Source organism: Biomphalaria glabrata, chromosome 15 (assembly GCF_947242115.1).
Source record: "Biomphalaria glabrata chromosome 15, xgBioGlab47.1, whole genome shotgun sequence".
Classification (NCBI taxonomy): Eukaryota; Metazoa; Mollusca; class Gastropoda; family Planorbidae; genus Biomphalaria; species Biomphalaria glabrata.
This window is the reverse complement of record NC_074725.1, coordinates 30,976,505-30,991,763: the sequence shown is the minus strand read 5'-3', so window position 1 is coordinate 30,991,763 and position 15,259 is coordinate 30,976,505. Positions and strand designations below refer to the sequence as shown.

The 15,259-nt window shown below is 34.8% G+C and overlaps 1 protein-coding gene across 5 annotated transcripts in view; it reads right to left on the bottom strand.

Moving 5' to 3' along the window:
• Positions 1-289: 289 nt before the first annotated feature.
• The window catches only part of LOC106074109 (uncharacterized), a 175,851-nt gene continuing 160,881 nt past the window's right edge, over positions 290-15,259 (bottom strand). For all 5 annotated transcript variants that reach the window (XM_056012871.1, XM_056012870.1, XM_056012874.1 and 2 more), the window contains 4 exons: positions 13,687-13,832; positions 12,411-12,521; positions 10,346-10,481; positions 290-8,584 (listed from right to left, as the gene is read on the bottom strand). In XM_056012871.1, the coding sequence (XP_055868846.1) occupies positions 7,705-8,584; positions 10,346-10,481; positions 12,411-12,521; positions 13,687-13,832 (1,273 nt within the window). In that variant the 3' untranslated portion in view covers positions 290-7,704. The remainder of the gene's footprint in view (positions 8,585-10,345; positions 10,482-12,410; positions 12,522-13,686; positions 13,833-15,259) is intronic.

Below are 15,259 nucleotides of genomic sequence, written 5' to 3'. Positions count from 1 at the left end.
TTTCTCTCCAAGTTCATATCTGGTTACTTCATTGGTTCTCAACCTTTTAAGCTCGGCGACCCCTTTTTACAATTCCTCACTTTGCCGCGACCCCCCCCCCCCTCCACCCTCACACACACAGCTATAGAAGAATAAACAAAAACAATCCATATTATCGATGGTCTTAGGCGACCCCTGGCAAATCTTCAATCGACCCCCAAAGGGGTTGCGACCCACAGGTTGAGAACCCCTGGGCTACATAATACAGTCTTCATTCATTCATCCAAGACAAATAAAACTTTTGACGAGCTTTGAACTATTTGAGAGCTTTTAATCCACAAAACAATGGCAAATAATTGGGACTGACATACAAAGAAGAAGCAGTGCAACAAGGAGAGAGGGGGGTGGGGAGTGGGGGCTCAGTTAACAAAAAAAAAAAAATGTTCTGAGTTTTTATAATATTTTCCGATATGTACCATGGAATGCACACCTAAAAAATACCAGAGGCTAACACTGCCATAAGCAAGCTGACAAGGCAATAACTAAAATGAATCTTTAATTAAAACATAATGCAGTGATGATACTTAAAATTTAAAGATGGTCTTTAAAAAAAATAATTTTATAAAAAAGTGTGTCTATATTCAAATACTTGAACTTCAAATATTTCTTAAAATTTAAATTAAAGAATTTTTTATTTAAAGTGTTTAAAAATTGTATTTTTTTATACTAAAAAAAAATAATTTATGACAGATTTGTATTATGTCTGCTACAAAAAAACAAACTAGTATTCTTTAATTATGCATTATTATAAGTAGTGGTTATAAAACTGTTAAATCTTTTTGTATGATATAAAAAATTGTTATATTAAAATTAAATTATGGTATGAACAAATTTTTTAAAAATAATATAGCGAAAAATTCTAAAAAAAAATTGAAATCTTTCTGTCAGTAAACAAAATAAAAAAAAAACAACAAAAAAAAACTAAGTAGTCAGAACCCTCCTAAAGACAGACTAACAGCATAAAGACATGGCCAATAGAAACATGAAGATTATGTTACAACAGACAGTTCCTATTGACCCCATGAACATTGTCATATGACATATCTATACACCCATCACTGTAAGCTCTAGAGAACATAGCGCTGAAAATCAGAGAAACCAAACAATGGAATTGTAATATATAAACACAAATTCACACTTAGAAAAAAACCCAAGATTACAAATGAATCTGTTCTGGCATTTTGTTTGGTTGCTGTAGGAAATAAGATTATATGGCCTTTACAGTTGCGAAATAATATGATGGCCAGGGTAAATAATACAAAAAAAAAAAATATCTTATGGCCTTAACGTACGTAAACAAAATCACAACACTGCCTACTTGCTATGCTACATGCTTACGTACAAAATATTACAGAGTTACGTCAAGACATACATACAAGATGTCAAGAGTTAATATCAAAACTCTAGAAACGATCCAATGGACACACATAGCTTCAATGACTTTCAAGAACGCATGGACTTTGTTCACATCCCCATGCCCATGCTATTTCAACACATGTCAAATCCTGACATGTCTATTGGTAGAAAAGTTGTTCAAACAAGTGAATAAAACAATTGTTGTGTTGACTATGGAGAAGGTTCTACAATGCATGAAAATAAAACTGGTGACAAGAAAAATACAAATCATTGAGAACAGAAAAAACCAGAACCAAAGTTTATTTAGCAAATGTAGTTTTGGTTCTTGAGGGAAATCCATTGGACAACATACAACAAGTGATACTCATGCTAGAATGTTGATACAACAAAGGCGTTTGGCTTAAAAAGTAAAATGATTAACTGGCAAATGACCAAATTATGGCACAATGAGGGATGTGTAGTTTATATAGGTCATATACAGCATCTATTTGAATGTGACCTCTTTTATCAGTAAAGGTAATAAAATCATTGAACACATATTTCAGATCAGCCAACAGCCTTGACATTCAAACAAATTCAGACAGACATTTACATTTTACTTTTTTGAGACAATATAAATACAATAATTTTACCAGGTTTAAAGTTGATTTTTTTTTAAAGGGGAGGAGTGTGTGTGTTTTAGGGGTGGAGGAAACTAAAGATAATTGAAATCAACATATATACCTAATATCTGCTCCATGTGCATTCATTATAATACACATATACACATCTTAACAATGCGCACACACTTCAATGTCAGCACAGAATGTGCTAATTATTCTTTAATGCCATACACAAAAAAAGCTAAGAAAAATAAAAACTCCCAGTGAAAATGGCTTGGCTAAAAGAATTAAGATCACATGATGGATTATGACCAATGACAGAACACAAGCTATTACCCTTCAGACGCACATGTCATGACCTTCATTTATTCCTAATTTGAGCTGGTCAACAATGTAAACACGTGAAAAGATAAGCATCAAGTCAGACTTCAACTGGGTATTATGTTCAAAGTCTAGCTGACTTTTCAGAATGTGTAGAAAAAGTGAAGTGGAGCAGACAGGAAGAAATGTTTGTTATTGTTCACCATCCTTTGAAGAAAAAAAAACATTTCCTTTATACAACAGAGCCGAAGCTTGACAAGAATATTTTCAACGTGAATTCAAGTCAACATACAATACTTCAGTCAAGAGGACATCCATCATACCAAACACACGACAGCCTGAAAACTAAAATCTAAAGACTTACTTCTGATGTACATCTACTAAACAAAACTACAATGCACTGACACTCATAAAAACCAAACCATACACTACATTGACTATTCTGTAATCAGAGGATCAGTTTCCATATATATAAGAACTATACATTATTTAGATATACTTAGTAATATACAAGCCAATAATCTGTACACACAAAACACATTTGAAAAGAAATGTACATGAGGGGAAAAAAAACATGTTCATCGAAATAATTCATTATGAGTTATGAGCCATGGTTACCCATAGATCTCCAGACCAATCAGATACACAGAAAGTTGTTAATATACGGACAGTGACACGGAACAAGTGTGACGTCTGACAACTCCCTGAGCAAAGGAGCCTCCTGGAACCTTTTTTTTTGCTTTGAACTATTTTTCTTGATTCAAGAAACCCAACAGGTTTTTTATGTTTGTTTCTTTGACAAGTTTCAGATGTTCCTTCAGAATTGAAGATTATTACATCCTAGCCTGGTAGACCAAACCTCACGCGGGACTGTGGGTGGATGGCAGTGGGCAGGGTTTGAACCTGGGACCATCAAGAAGGTGATGGTCCCAATAACATACCATATGACCAGGCAGCCATCCCTTGTCGTTTCAGCAAACATTATGTCAAGTATTATAAACTTTAAAAAATATTTAAAATGCAAAAAAAAAAAACAACAAATAAGTATTTCTCTATGACCCATTGTGAGAGAATAAACAGCTATAAGACCAGTGGTTATGCTTATATGGGCAAAGTTTACCTGATATTTAATACCATATAATATTAATACAATTAAATATATGTAGAAGAGTCCTACATTTTAGAGTCAATATAAAGATAAAAGTATTTATATAAAAAACGCTAATCAAAGTTCGCATTCAGAAAAATACCAAGACAGTAACCGGTACAGTGGTTTCTCCAAGTACCGGTATAAAATCAAGAGTAAAAAACAAAGCAAAAACACAATCTTCAAAGTTTATCACTACAGAAGAGAATCACAATATTATTTCTTAACATATCTAACATCACATGGTACAGTCTAAGTCTAAACATTAGGTAAGCTCAGGTTACAGTCCTTGGCATTTAACACTAGGAAGATAAAAAAAAAGAGTTTTACTTTAAAAAAAAATGAAATGTTAAATATAGTGCTGTGAGGAAGCTTACGATGCGCGAATCCCCCCCCCAAGCTTTAGGGTCTCCGCAGTTGTAGATTCCCTTTTATTTTTGTTCATCATTTGTTTGTTTAATACTATCAGGCTAGATATCACTCGATATTATGGCTCACATTAAAGTTAGTAACACAGTCTTCCTAGCTCTCTGATCATCACACATATTTACTTTCACAAAATGAACTTTCCAGGTGCAAAATTTAAAATAATAAAAAACAACAACAAAAAAAAAACAAACAAATAAAAAGCTACAAGAAATATAAAAATATGATGTTTTTTTTTTGGTGTTTGTTTGTTTGTAATATTTTTGATTAACTGTGTTGAATGTGTTTCCTAGTGAAACCTATCTCAGACATTATTGAGTGGAACATTCTGCAGATGTCTATCACTGTATATACCGGAAACATTCCATTGTCTTTCTACAGAGCTATGATAAGATTTGCATTTGAGTATCACAATATATCAAGCCACATTTGGATACTGCACAAAGCATTCACATTTCTTATCAGGTTATTGAAATGGCTCCATCTTCCTACAATTAAATATGCTTCTTTGTATAGTGGTTATTTTAAGAGCCCCTCTATAGGACTTCACAGCATTAAACTGAGCTTCAGCAAGGGCTGTCCTGCAGCTCATTGTGAGAAGCACTGGGTAGCATCATAGCCTGAGATAGAAAAGGAGCTATAAAACAAAAGAGTTGGCAGTTCCTGAGATATAGGTTTGCCCGTACTAAACTGATCACCATAAAGTTAAGAAGTGCAGCCAATATTTTACTAGATTTAGATTTAAAAAAATATATTCTCAAAATCAACAGATGTTTGTAACGCATGTACAGTTCCTTTTTTTAAATATATGTAGTGTAACAGTACGTAAAATATATAAAACAAAAGACTAGCCAATACTGCAAAGTTATCAACATACATATCACACTTCGGAGAATGCAGGCCTACTATGCTAAGTACTTTTGTGTGTATATATCATATACTTGCAGTGCCAGTTTTCTGAACCCTGTTCCCACTGGAAGTACTAAATAGCTGGCTAGAGAGAGAGGCTGATGCACTGCATATATTCCCTCACTTTAAACAGTTTTCATCGTGCAAGCCACATTCTCATCTTCTAGCCTACCCATGTCCAGTACGTGGCCAGTTTTTTAAAGCGAGAAGTTCTCAGGAAATCAGACAAAGGAGGAACTATATATTAACTTGAATAGTGTTTTGTTTGGCCTGAATCTTGTAAGATAATTGTTGTATAACTAGGTCAAATAGAAATCCCCTGAAATGATTTTATGCACAGAGATGTAGAAATGGTCCATTTAAATTTTTCTAAAAAATATGTTTACAAGTAAATTGTCTGGAAGTAGATTAGAGCACTAATTAAAACAAAAAGTTAATTTATCAACATACTTGTCACTTGCAATCAAATGCATTCAACTTTAACACATTCAAAACTATGAAAAAAAAAAAAAGATTCAACTTCACAATGAGAACGAAAATTAAAAGCCTTAAAAAAGCATTACAATAACAGCAGTACTCTCCCCTGGATATCTTTCTACCCAATCAAATCTTCCACTTTGAAAATAAATGTATAGTGATTGGTTTATTTAGGGGAGAGGGCTGAATACAAATTTACGTAAATTAAATTTTTCAACAAAAAGATTGTTTTAAAACAATTTGCTTCTTAAAACAAAATGCATTTTTTTTTAGGAAATGATCACAGAGATGATTTGTGTTTTATAATATGCGTCGACGATATTTCAACGTTCTCTCCACAGAATCACAAGTTCATGTAGTTGTCCCCCATCGATTTATCACTCAAGGTTAAAAACAGTGACATATGAAATCCAAATGACATGTACATACTATTTCACAGGTATGTATTTGTAAATGTATTAAACAGCAACAAAGAACCAAAAAAAAAAAACTCAACAAATCAAATCAAGACTTGATTGAACGATTCAACTCATCCAGCCGAGTCCCACCGTGAATGGCTTAAGCATTCAGACCTGAGGTCAGTTGTAATGTTCTTGTTCATTAAAAATTCTCACAATGTTTCAAATCAATCATGGCATCACAATGATGTGTCGGAGAATATCAAAAACTATACATAAAACATGAGTTGATGTTGAAGAAGAGAAACAAACCTGGGCCTAAGTCTTTGACAATTTTCATTACTACTTGTACTACGTTAGTCAGTCTGACAGTTACAATTTTTCATTACTATTTGAGCTACGCAAATCAGTTAGTCCATAATATTATTATTTTTAAATTTATAAAATAATAATTACTTTTACATATATTTATCTGATGATGATTTGGATGTTCCTTCAGAATTGATCATTACATCCTAGAAAAAAACCTCTGCATGAAAATGCAGATGGTGGCTGGCAGGGTGTGAAACAGAACCATTGAGGTAACAATCTAGAGTGTATACCACATGACCAGGCAGTCAGTCCATAATATTTATTAGTTAGATCAATGTGAGTCATTCTTAATGTATCTTTTAAAAAGGTTCCTTCTAAAAATTATATAGTTACATGGTCAGTATATGATATTTATTACTATTAGATCTGTGAGTCAGTCAGTCCATAATATTTATTATTATTTGATCTGTGAGTCAGTCAGTCCATAATATTTATTATTATTTGATCTGTGAGTCAGTCAGTCCATAATATTTATTATTATTTGATCTGTGAGTCAGTCAGTCCAAAATATTTATTACTATTAGATCTGTGAGTCAGTCAGTCCATAATATTTATTACTATTAGATCTGTGAGTCAGTCAGTCCATAATATTTATTACTATTAGATCTGTGAGTTAGTCAGTCCATAATATTTATTATTATTAGATCTGTGAGTTAGTCAGTCCATAATATTTATTACTATTAGAGCTGTGAGTTAGTCAGTCCATAATATTTATTACTATTAGATCTGTGAGTTAGTCAGTCCATAATGAGGTTCTGTTCAAAATAGCCACCGCATGTCCAAAAAAAAAAATATATTCTAGTAATTTACCTTAGGGTGAGATTAATAAAATGTGTTTCCTCCCATTGTTCAGCTAACGCCCCCTTTAAAAAAATAGCATAAGCTTAGCCCAACTTCCCCACAAGTGGTGCCTCAGATATGTCAAGAGTGCAAGAATACACTCAGGGAAAGGCTTCCCAATCTCCTCTTTAAGATAGAAGCCAAAGATGTGTTGAAAGGATACAGAGTATAAATTCAAAAAAAAAAAGACACCACTCAATACTATTTTGCCAAGTGATAAACCTTAAATTCAGTGATTAACCCTAAATTCAGATGGTTTGCAACTAAATAAAAAAAAAAGAACCCACATTACTATTAAAAATAAAAAAAAATAGCAAGCGTTACACAAAATTAAAACAAAAAGATCTTTGCAAATTCTTTTCCTATCAATGTGTTCCTACTTTTTTATAAGAGGACATTAAAAACTAGGAGCAACAGATGCAAATATAAAAAAGAAACAAAATGACAATTACTTGTAGTGGCAATATTCCAAATACACATTGAGTATGTCTCTATATAGGCTAGTGTATATATCAACATTTATATATATATATATATATATATAATTAGACTTGGAAATAAAAAGGATTTAACTTTACACAAGTTGTACCGGTATACAAAGACAATCCAATAACATAAGCTTGGGAAATGACCAGATATCATTATGTACAAATGTTTATCATGTTTTAAACAACACTAGAAGCACTTCTATAATTGTAGTTTGAAAACTTAGGAACAATTAGGACCCTGCTGGCTTTAAGTGGGTCAAGTTTTTCTCTTGCTTTGGCTATCATGGGTTGGTCCATCGAGAGAAAGAGCTTGAGGCGCAATGCTGACCTTACATGGAGTTATCTGAGTCGAAGCAGTCTATGCTGGTATGGAATGGGCTGCTGGAGCTTTCATCCGAGAACATAGGTGCATTGAGCCAGGGGCTCTCACTCTCATCTTTTTTAGACTTCCTGGAGGAGATAGAGCTGGTCTGGGTGCGACTGTCCTTTATGGTGCCGGAGGCCTTGAAGAGGAGCGGGGTGGTGGCCTCCCCTCGAGGGATGACTGTTTGCTGCTTGTGCTGCATTAAGTGAGGTGTGGATTGATGACTACTTGGCATCTTTTTCCCAGTGACCTGCTGGTCAGCCGAGGATGACCACATCTGGTGGCTCTGAGATTTAGACAGTTTTGGCAAGCTTGAATTACTGCTTGCAGATACAGATGGCATGAATACTGACTGTATAGAGGATGATGTTGAAAACCCACCAAATGAGGGCGCTGATCCCAGCTTTAGAGGCTTCTGTTTTGATGAATGTAACAGACCCAAGGATGGACTTTTCGAGCTTGGCAAATCCTTCTGTTCAACATCCATATAGAGCTCATCCATAAAAGACCTCGACTGTTCCTGCTTTATCAACAACTGCATGCGACCAGGATCACCGTAAGATCCTTCTGAGTTAATCCCCTCCATCTCTTCTTTCTTCACCTTCACCTGCAGCTTCAGGGCTGCCTCGATCTCTTTCAGTGTGGCAAACGGCAGCAGAGTGACTTTCCCCGACTGGGGAAGACGAATGCTCACATTGCTACAGCAACAGGAAGCCACCTCTCTCACCCTTTCGCTGGACAAGGTAACTGACATTGGCTTCCAAGGGTAGAGCGCCGTCAGCTTTTCTTTAGTCATGGCCAGCCGAAAAATAACCTCATCCAGAAGACAAAATGGCTGTGGTGTCCTATAAATAGATAGAAAACAAAATCTTATACTAGCAGTAGATGCATGAGTTCAAAATCTAAAATTAATTTCATCACCCTGAAGGAACTTGTATTAGCACACCCTACTCCTCCAAAAAAAAAAACAACAAAAAACAGCTTAAACCTGAGGATGCATCTATAAATGGAAAGAACAAGCACTTTTAACACAGCTGGAAATAAATCTTTGTGTAAAAATAAAAGTCTAAACACTAAAATAGAACCAAATACAAATGGTTCCCTTGTTCCTTGGACAAAGGGTTTACTAAGCCAGCAGGTAAGCACCTCAACATGAACATTTAGATGCACTCTGGTCTTCTATCTCAATGGTCCCAGATTCAAACCCAGCCCATCAATCTCTCCCAAAGGGGTCATGCAGGAGGTTTGGGCTAGGAAGTATTAATCCTTAATTCTAAAGGAGCATCCGAAAAATGTCAAATATACAAACTTTGACTCTTTACATACAAGTAGACTAATAATCTTTATGTCATAGTGAATATCTCAATTTAACTGACTGCTAGTTCAATAAGGTTCTAGCACACTCCTCCCTGTTTAAAAACTAAGTGGGAAGCGCGCTTGAACTTGGCTTGGCTACCTAGAAGGGGGCGCGAGGTTCAACACCCGACTCAGGCAGAGTTGTGTTTACTAAGCGCCTAAAGGCAGCACAGAAAACTAACTCCTAGATACCCCCTCCCCCCACTGGTCCACAAATGAGATTGGACCAAAAGCGCTCTGAGCATGCTATAAGCAAGAAAGTAGCGCTATATAAAAGCTATAATAATAATAATTAACTATCATTTCATAGAAATACTTCATATAAAGATAAATGCCATAACAAAGATTTCCAATGGACTATTTAAATCTTTTTAATTACAGATGGAAAGAAGATTATTGAATCCTAAGCCTAGCCATGTGTTATCGAGTCTTCGACTCTGTTAAGTCATTATTTTTTCCTGCTCATTCATGTGTCTAATTCAATGCTGTAATGGTGCTAGGGAAGAAGGAGAACTTGTTGGATTTAGTTTTAGCATTTGGAAAAAGAAATGTGCAGCTGATGTTCCTTCCAAAAAGAAGTTAATTACATCTCAAGCACATCCATGTGTTAATGTGGTCTCAAACTTTGCTAAGTCATTCATTTTCCTGTTGGTTCAGGCAACTCATTCTAATGGTACTAGGGAAGAAGGAAAACTTGTTGGATTTAGTCCTAGCTTATGGAATAAGAAATGTACAAGAAAAAGAATACCGTAAAAAAAAACAACTATTGAATTATCCTTATTTCATTGGAGTTGGATTTAGTTTGGTGGCTGAGTGGTTAAGCGCTTGGCTTCTGAACCTGGGGTCCTGGGTTTAATCTTGGTGAAGGCTGGAATTTTGATTTTCAGGACGCTCTTGAGTCCCCCTGACTCTAATGGGTACCTGACTTTAGTTAAGGAAAGTAATGACGGTTGGTCATTGTTCTGTTCACACCCTGCTGGTTAACCCAAAAAACCAGATGACCTTAACATCATCTGCCCTATAGATCGCAAGGTCTGTAAGGGGAACTGTACTTTTTTACTTTTACATTTAATTAGTCTTTAAGTCAAACATTTTTTTTATAATACTTTGACTTAAAACTATAACCCTTTCAGTAGTAAGGATCTGTGTTTTGTTTTTGTTCAATCCTATTATTATCTTTAGGTTAAGTAAGAAAGATGAGATCTCTGTGGATGGGTTTAAACCTAGTCTAATTTTGAAAAAGAACCGACCTATCTTCCCCTTCCAGAGCTAGGTTGAAGACATTGATGGCAGAGCTGGGGCCATCATCAAACACATCATTACAGTCATCTTGAGGATCATTTGGGAGGTCAACACAAGGGCTATAACTCTCACCCTCAATAATCTCTGGGAAAACAAAATTTAAAAAAATAAATAAATTGGTGAGAAAAAAAAAAAAAAAAAGAAAAAAACATTTTATTATAAATATATTTCCAATGTCAAGATAGTGAAATAGAAAGCAGTCAAAATCAATACACATGATCTTTTGTATATGATTTAAAAAAAAGGCCAAACTAAGGTCACAAGATATATTATTAAACTATTTTTTTTTTGTATATCCAGTGAAAAAGGAAACTATTTTTCAAAATGAAAATATATAAAGAAAGTTGACAGGAAATTTTAAACCTATGAATACTAGCATGAGCAAACAAATTTGTAATGACAATAACAAAGATAAAAACAGGGTTGATATAATTTAGCAATACAAACAGGATACTCTATAAATATTTGACCTCATAATTTCTTTATTTTGGAATTAAGTTGAACAGTTACATGTCATTTGCAACTGATATGTCGGAGGGTTTCAAATGAACTAGTCCTATATATGCGATGAACTAGGAAATGATCTGAGGGTCAGACAGATATATATTTTATCTTTGAGCAATGTCTGTCCACTGATAAGATTAAGAGCAATGACCAGAAGAAAATGGTCATTTTTCATGAGGCCATTCCCTATCTTATCTTATATGATACAGACGTTACTTCAAAAAAGAAGATGATCACGTCCTACGCGTCATGCATATTAACCAATGACCTCCAACTCCGCCAAGTCACTGGTTTTCCTGGCTAGCTCAGGCAACCCATTCCATGCTCTAAAAGCGCTAGGGAAGAAGGAGCTTTTGTACACATTTGTCCTAGCATATGGAACGAGGAATGTGCCTTAATCTTTGTGTCTTTCTGAGTAAAATATTAAATTTTGTTTTTGTATTTGAAGATTATGGTTCAGTGTTTTATGTATAATTGCTACTTTACTTTTAAGTCTTCTATCCTGAAGTGATTTTACTAAAGGTGTTACTCTAGTCAAATGTGAATATTCGTTTGTTATGAATCTCACTGCTCTATTTTGTGTCTGTTCCAGTTTCTTAATGTTTTTTTAAGTTGAGGGGTCCTAAACAGAGGATATATATTCTATTATTGGCCTAACTAAGGTTAAATAACATTTTAGTTTTATGTTCTTATTTGATTTATAGAAATTTCTTCTAATAAACCATAATGCTTTGTTTGATTTTTTATAGTTTCATCAATATGGGGATTCCATGACAGTTTTTCATTTATTAAAATACCTAGGTATTTTGCGTTTTTAGTTTGTGTTACTGGTTTACCATGAATAATAATTAATTTGTTTTAGTTTTTTGTTACTCTTAATAACTGACATTTTTCTGGGTGGAAAGACATGCTCCAATTTGATTCCCATTTCTGTAATTCATCTAATTCTCTTTGTAAAATTTCTGTGTCATGCGTTGTTTTTATTGTTCTATATATTATGCAATCGTCTGCAAATAATCTGACTTTTGTTCCTGAAGTAATGCAATTTGGTAAATCATTTATGTAAATTAAAAATAGTAGGGTGTGGTGGCTGAGTGGTTAAGCTCTTGGTTTTTTAACCTGGGGTCCTGGGTTCGAATCTCTGTGAAAACTGGGATTTTAAATTTCAGGATTTTTAGGTCTGCCCTGAGTCCACAACTCTAATGGGTACCTGACTTTAGTTGGGGAAAGTAAAGGCGGTTCATTGTGCTGGCCAAATGACATCCTACTCGTTAACCATTGGCCATAAAAACAGATAACCTTAACATCATCTGTCCAATAAATCGCAAGGTCAGCAAGGTAATCTTTAATTGTTTTTTTTAACTATTCCCTATGAGCAAATCCTTATCTTTTGTGTCCTGAACTGAGAAGGAACATTGTATGTTGGTGCAAGGAGGTTTCGGCTAAAACATGTAAAACTAACAAACATTTTACAATGTGTGAGTGTAAGTAGACCTCAAGCTGACTTACTTGTAAAAAGGAGTGATGAGGTAAAACGCCAAGGGACCTCCTCAATAGTTTCCTGGAGATGGTCATCATCATCTTCCTCATCGCCCCAACCATTCAGGTCTCCAATGTATCCTGAGGAAAGTAGACACAGTGTTTTAAAGTACAAAGTCTGATGATGATAATACATGTTTTAATTTCAAGAGCAAACATGCAAAATTTTAAAAATTCAACACTTTTAAGAAAAAAAAAAGCTTACATTAAGTGTATCAATTAGTTTGGATCAGTCATGTAATTAAATTTGTAATAAGCCTCAGACGACAATCTATAAAGTGGAATAATTCAGCTTATACCATTATTATTATATAAGTATTATATCTTTCCCTTGTTTGAGATACCAAACAAAGTAATTTAATACCAATAGTTAAGTAATTAATTGGTTACTTGTTTTTCTATTGATTCTTGTCTTTACAGGTAAAAGAAATAATTGTGTAAAATTTCCGAGATTGGGTATGTGCAAACTTTTAGCCAGACAGAGTGAGTTGATATAAGCTTTGTAAAAAAAACAACAACCCACATCATACCAGGTTCAGTAAAATTCAGACCTTAGTGACATCCACCATCTAAACCAAAACCCCAACATTAGCTCAAGAATGCTTCTTTAGAGTATGGTTTAGAATAGCTACAAGAGGAAGCATTCATGATCCATAGCCATTCAAGGACTATGTGCAACAACAATAAATAAAACATTAAATTGGGACCACTGGGATGACAGTGCCAAGCACATACCACATGGCCAGGCAGACATGGTATCTAGCTGATTTATTTTACCACTTAGAGCCGGCTTTAGGTAATTGGAGGCCCTAGAGAAATGAACAGTGTGGCCCCAAATGAAAGAAAGAAACAATGGTCTTCTAACATATGTAGTCTAGCAAGTAGATCTTAACATTCGTGAATAAAACTTAAACACTATATTTGAGATTTGATCAACGTTTTGCAATTTTTTCTCTAAATTCTTAGAGTGCTGTGGAGGCCAGAATGGACGGGCCCGCCATTGAAAGAGGTTCTATCTAAAGCAAAAGACAGACGAATGGAAAAAGATGGTCGACAAATCTTGCATGGTGCCCCAATGGTCCAACAGACTAAGGGATAGGTAAAGGTAAAAGGTGAGGCCCCACTAACTGGAGGCCCAGGGCAGCTGCCTAGTTTGCCTATGCCTAAGACCGGCCCTGACTTAGTCATCAGTTCCCATGAGGAATAAACTGCTTATTAAAAACACACAAAAAAAAAGAGTTAGAACCTTGAAGAGTCTGAAGCATGGCTAATGACTTGGCAATCCTGATTGGGGTTCGTCCAGCATATGTGGCTATCAGAGGGTCTGCACCATGAACCAGCAGTAGCCTGACCACCTCTAGATGATCATTTTCAATGGCATCATGGATGGGCCTGCAAACAAACAAGAGTCTACATTGTCGCATGACATACAATACACAATAACATCATTGCTGTAGATAAATCAGTTGGAGAATGAAAGGTATTTTTTTTTATTACATGAGATTCAACGCAAGCTTTTTACTATCTAGACTAGATCTCACTTGAAACACTATCCTTTTTTTTTATATTTCTCTAGACCAAATGTCAATAACTTTCCTATTTCTGTTAGGGAAAACCAATATACTTTTTATCATCACCCCTTTTTTAATTATCACTACGACAGGTTAAAGGTGAGTAGGTTGTCAGATATACAACTTTTTCAATTTAGCATTTTTTGCTTTCAGAGTTATATTCTCTTCTGCAGTCAGTGCCATTGAAGTTTGGCTTGGATGACCTTCTCATGTTTTCCATTCTAGTTGTCTAAACATGGCTGATGTAAACTCAAATAATTCAGGAGCATTCCTAATGTTTTACAGTTTCCCTTGTGGTGAGAGCAGGCTTTGTTCCCCTTCCATTCATGTCTATTTAAAAACTTTTTATTTAGTGACATTAAATTTTATGAGCTCTTTAAAGATGTCTTTTTTGTCTAGTCTATAGAGCTAAAGTTTAGCTCAACTCATGATGTCTGGTATATCATCATCCTAGTCATATGAGCCTTTTACAATGATGTCAAGTCTATAAATAAAACCCTTGTATCATCTTTCAATAATAAACTTCTTTACTGATGCCTAATCTATAAGCACTTAGAATAGATCTACATTACATTAATGTCTAATAGTCTAAAAGCTCCTTCTAACTTCTAATATTACTGTTAAGTCTACAATCCTGTCCAATTATTAGTCTAATACTAGTATAAAAGTTAAAAGCCCCGTCCAATTATGTTTGTCAAAAAGCCCCTTCCAATTATGTCTGTCAAAAAGCCCCTTCCAATTATGTGTGTCAATCCCCTTCCAATTATGTCTGTCAATAACCCCTTTCCAATTATGTCTGTCAAAAAGCCCTTTCCAATTATGTCTGTCAAAAAGCCCCTTCCAATTATGTCTGTCAAAAAGCCCCTTCCAATTATGTCTGTCAAAAAGCCCATTCCAATTATGTCTGTCAAAAAGCCCTTTCCAATTATGTCTGTCAAAAAGCCCTTTCCAATAATGTCTGTCAAAAAGCCCATTCCAATTATGTCTGTCAAAAAGCCCCTTCCAATTATGTCTGTCAAAAAGCCCCTTCCAATTATGTCTGTCAAAAAGCCCCTTCCAATTTATGTCTGTCAATAACCCCTTTCCAATTATGTCTGTCAAAAAGCCCCTTCCAATTATGTCTGTCAAAAAGCCCCTTCCAATTATGTCTATCAAAAAGCCCCTTCCAATTATGTCTGTCAAAAAGCCCTTTCCAATTTTGTCTGTCAAAAAGCCCCTTCCAATTATGTCTGTCAAAAAGCCCCTTCT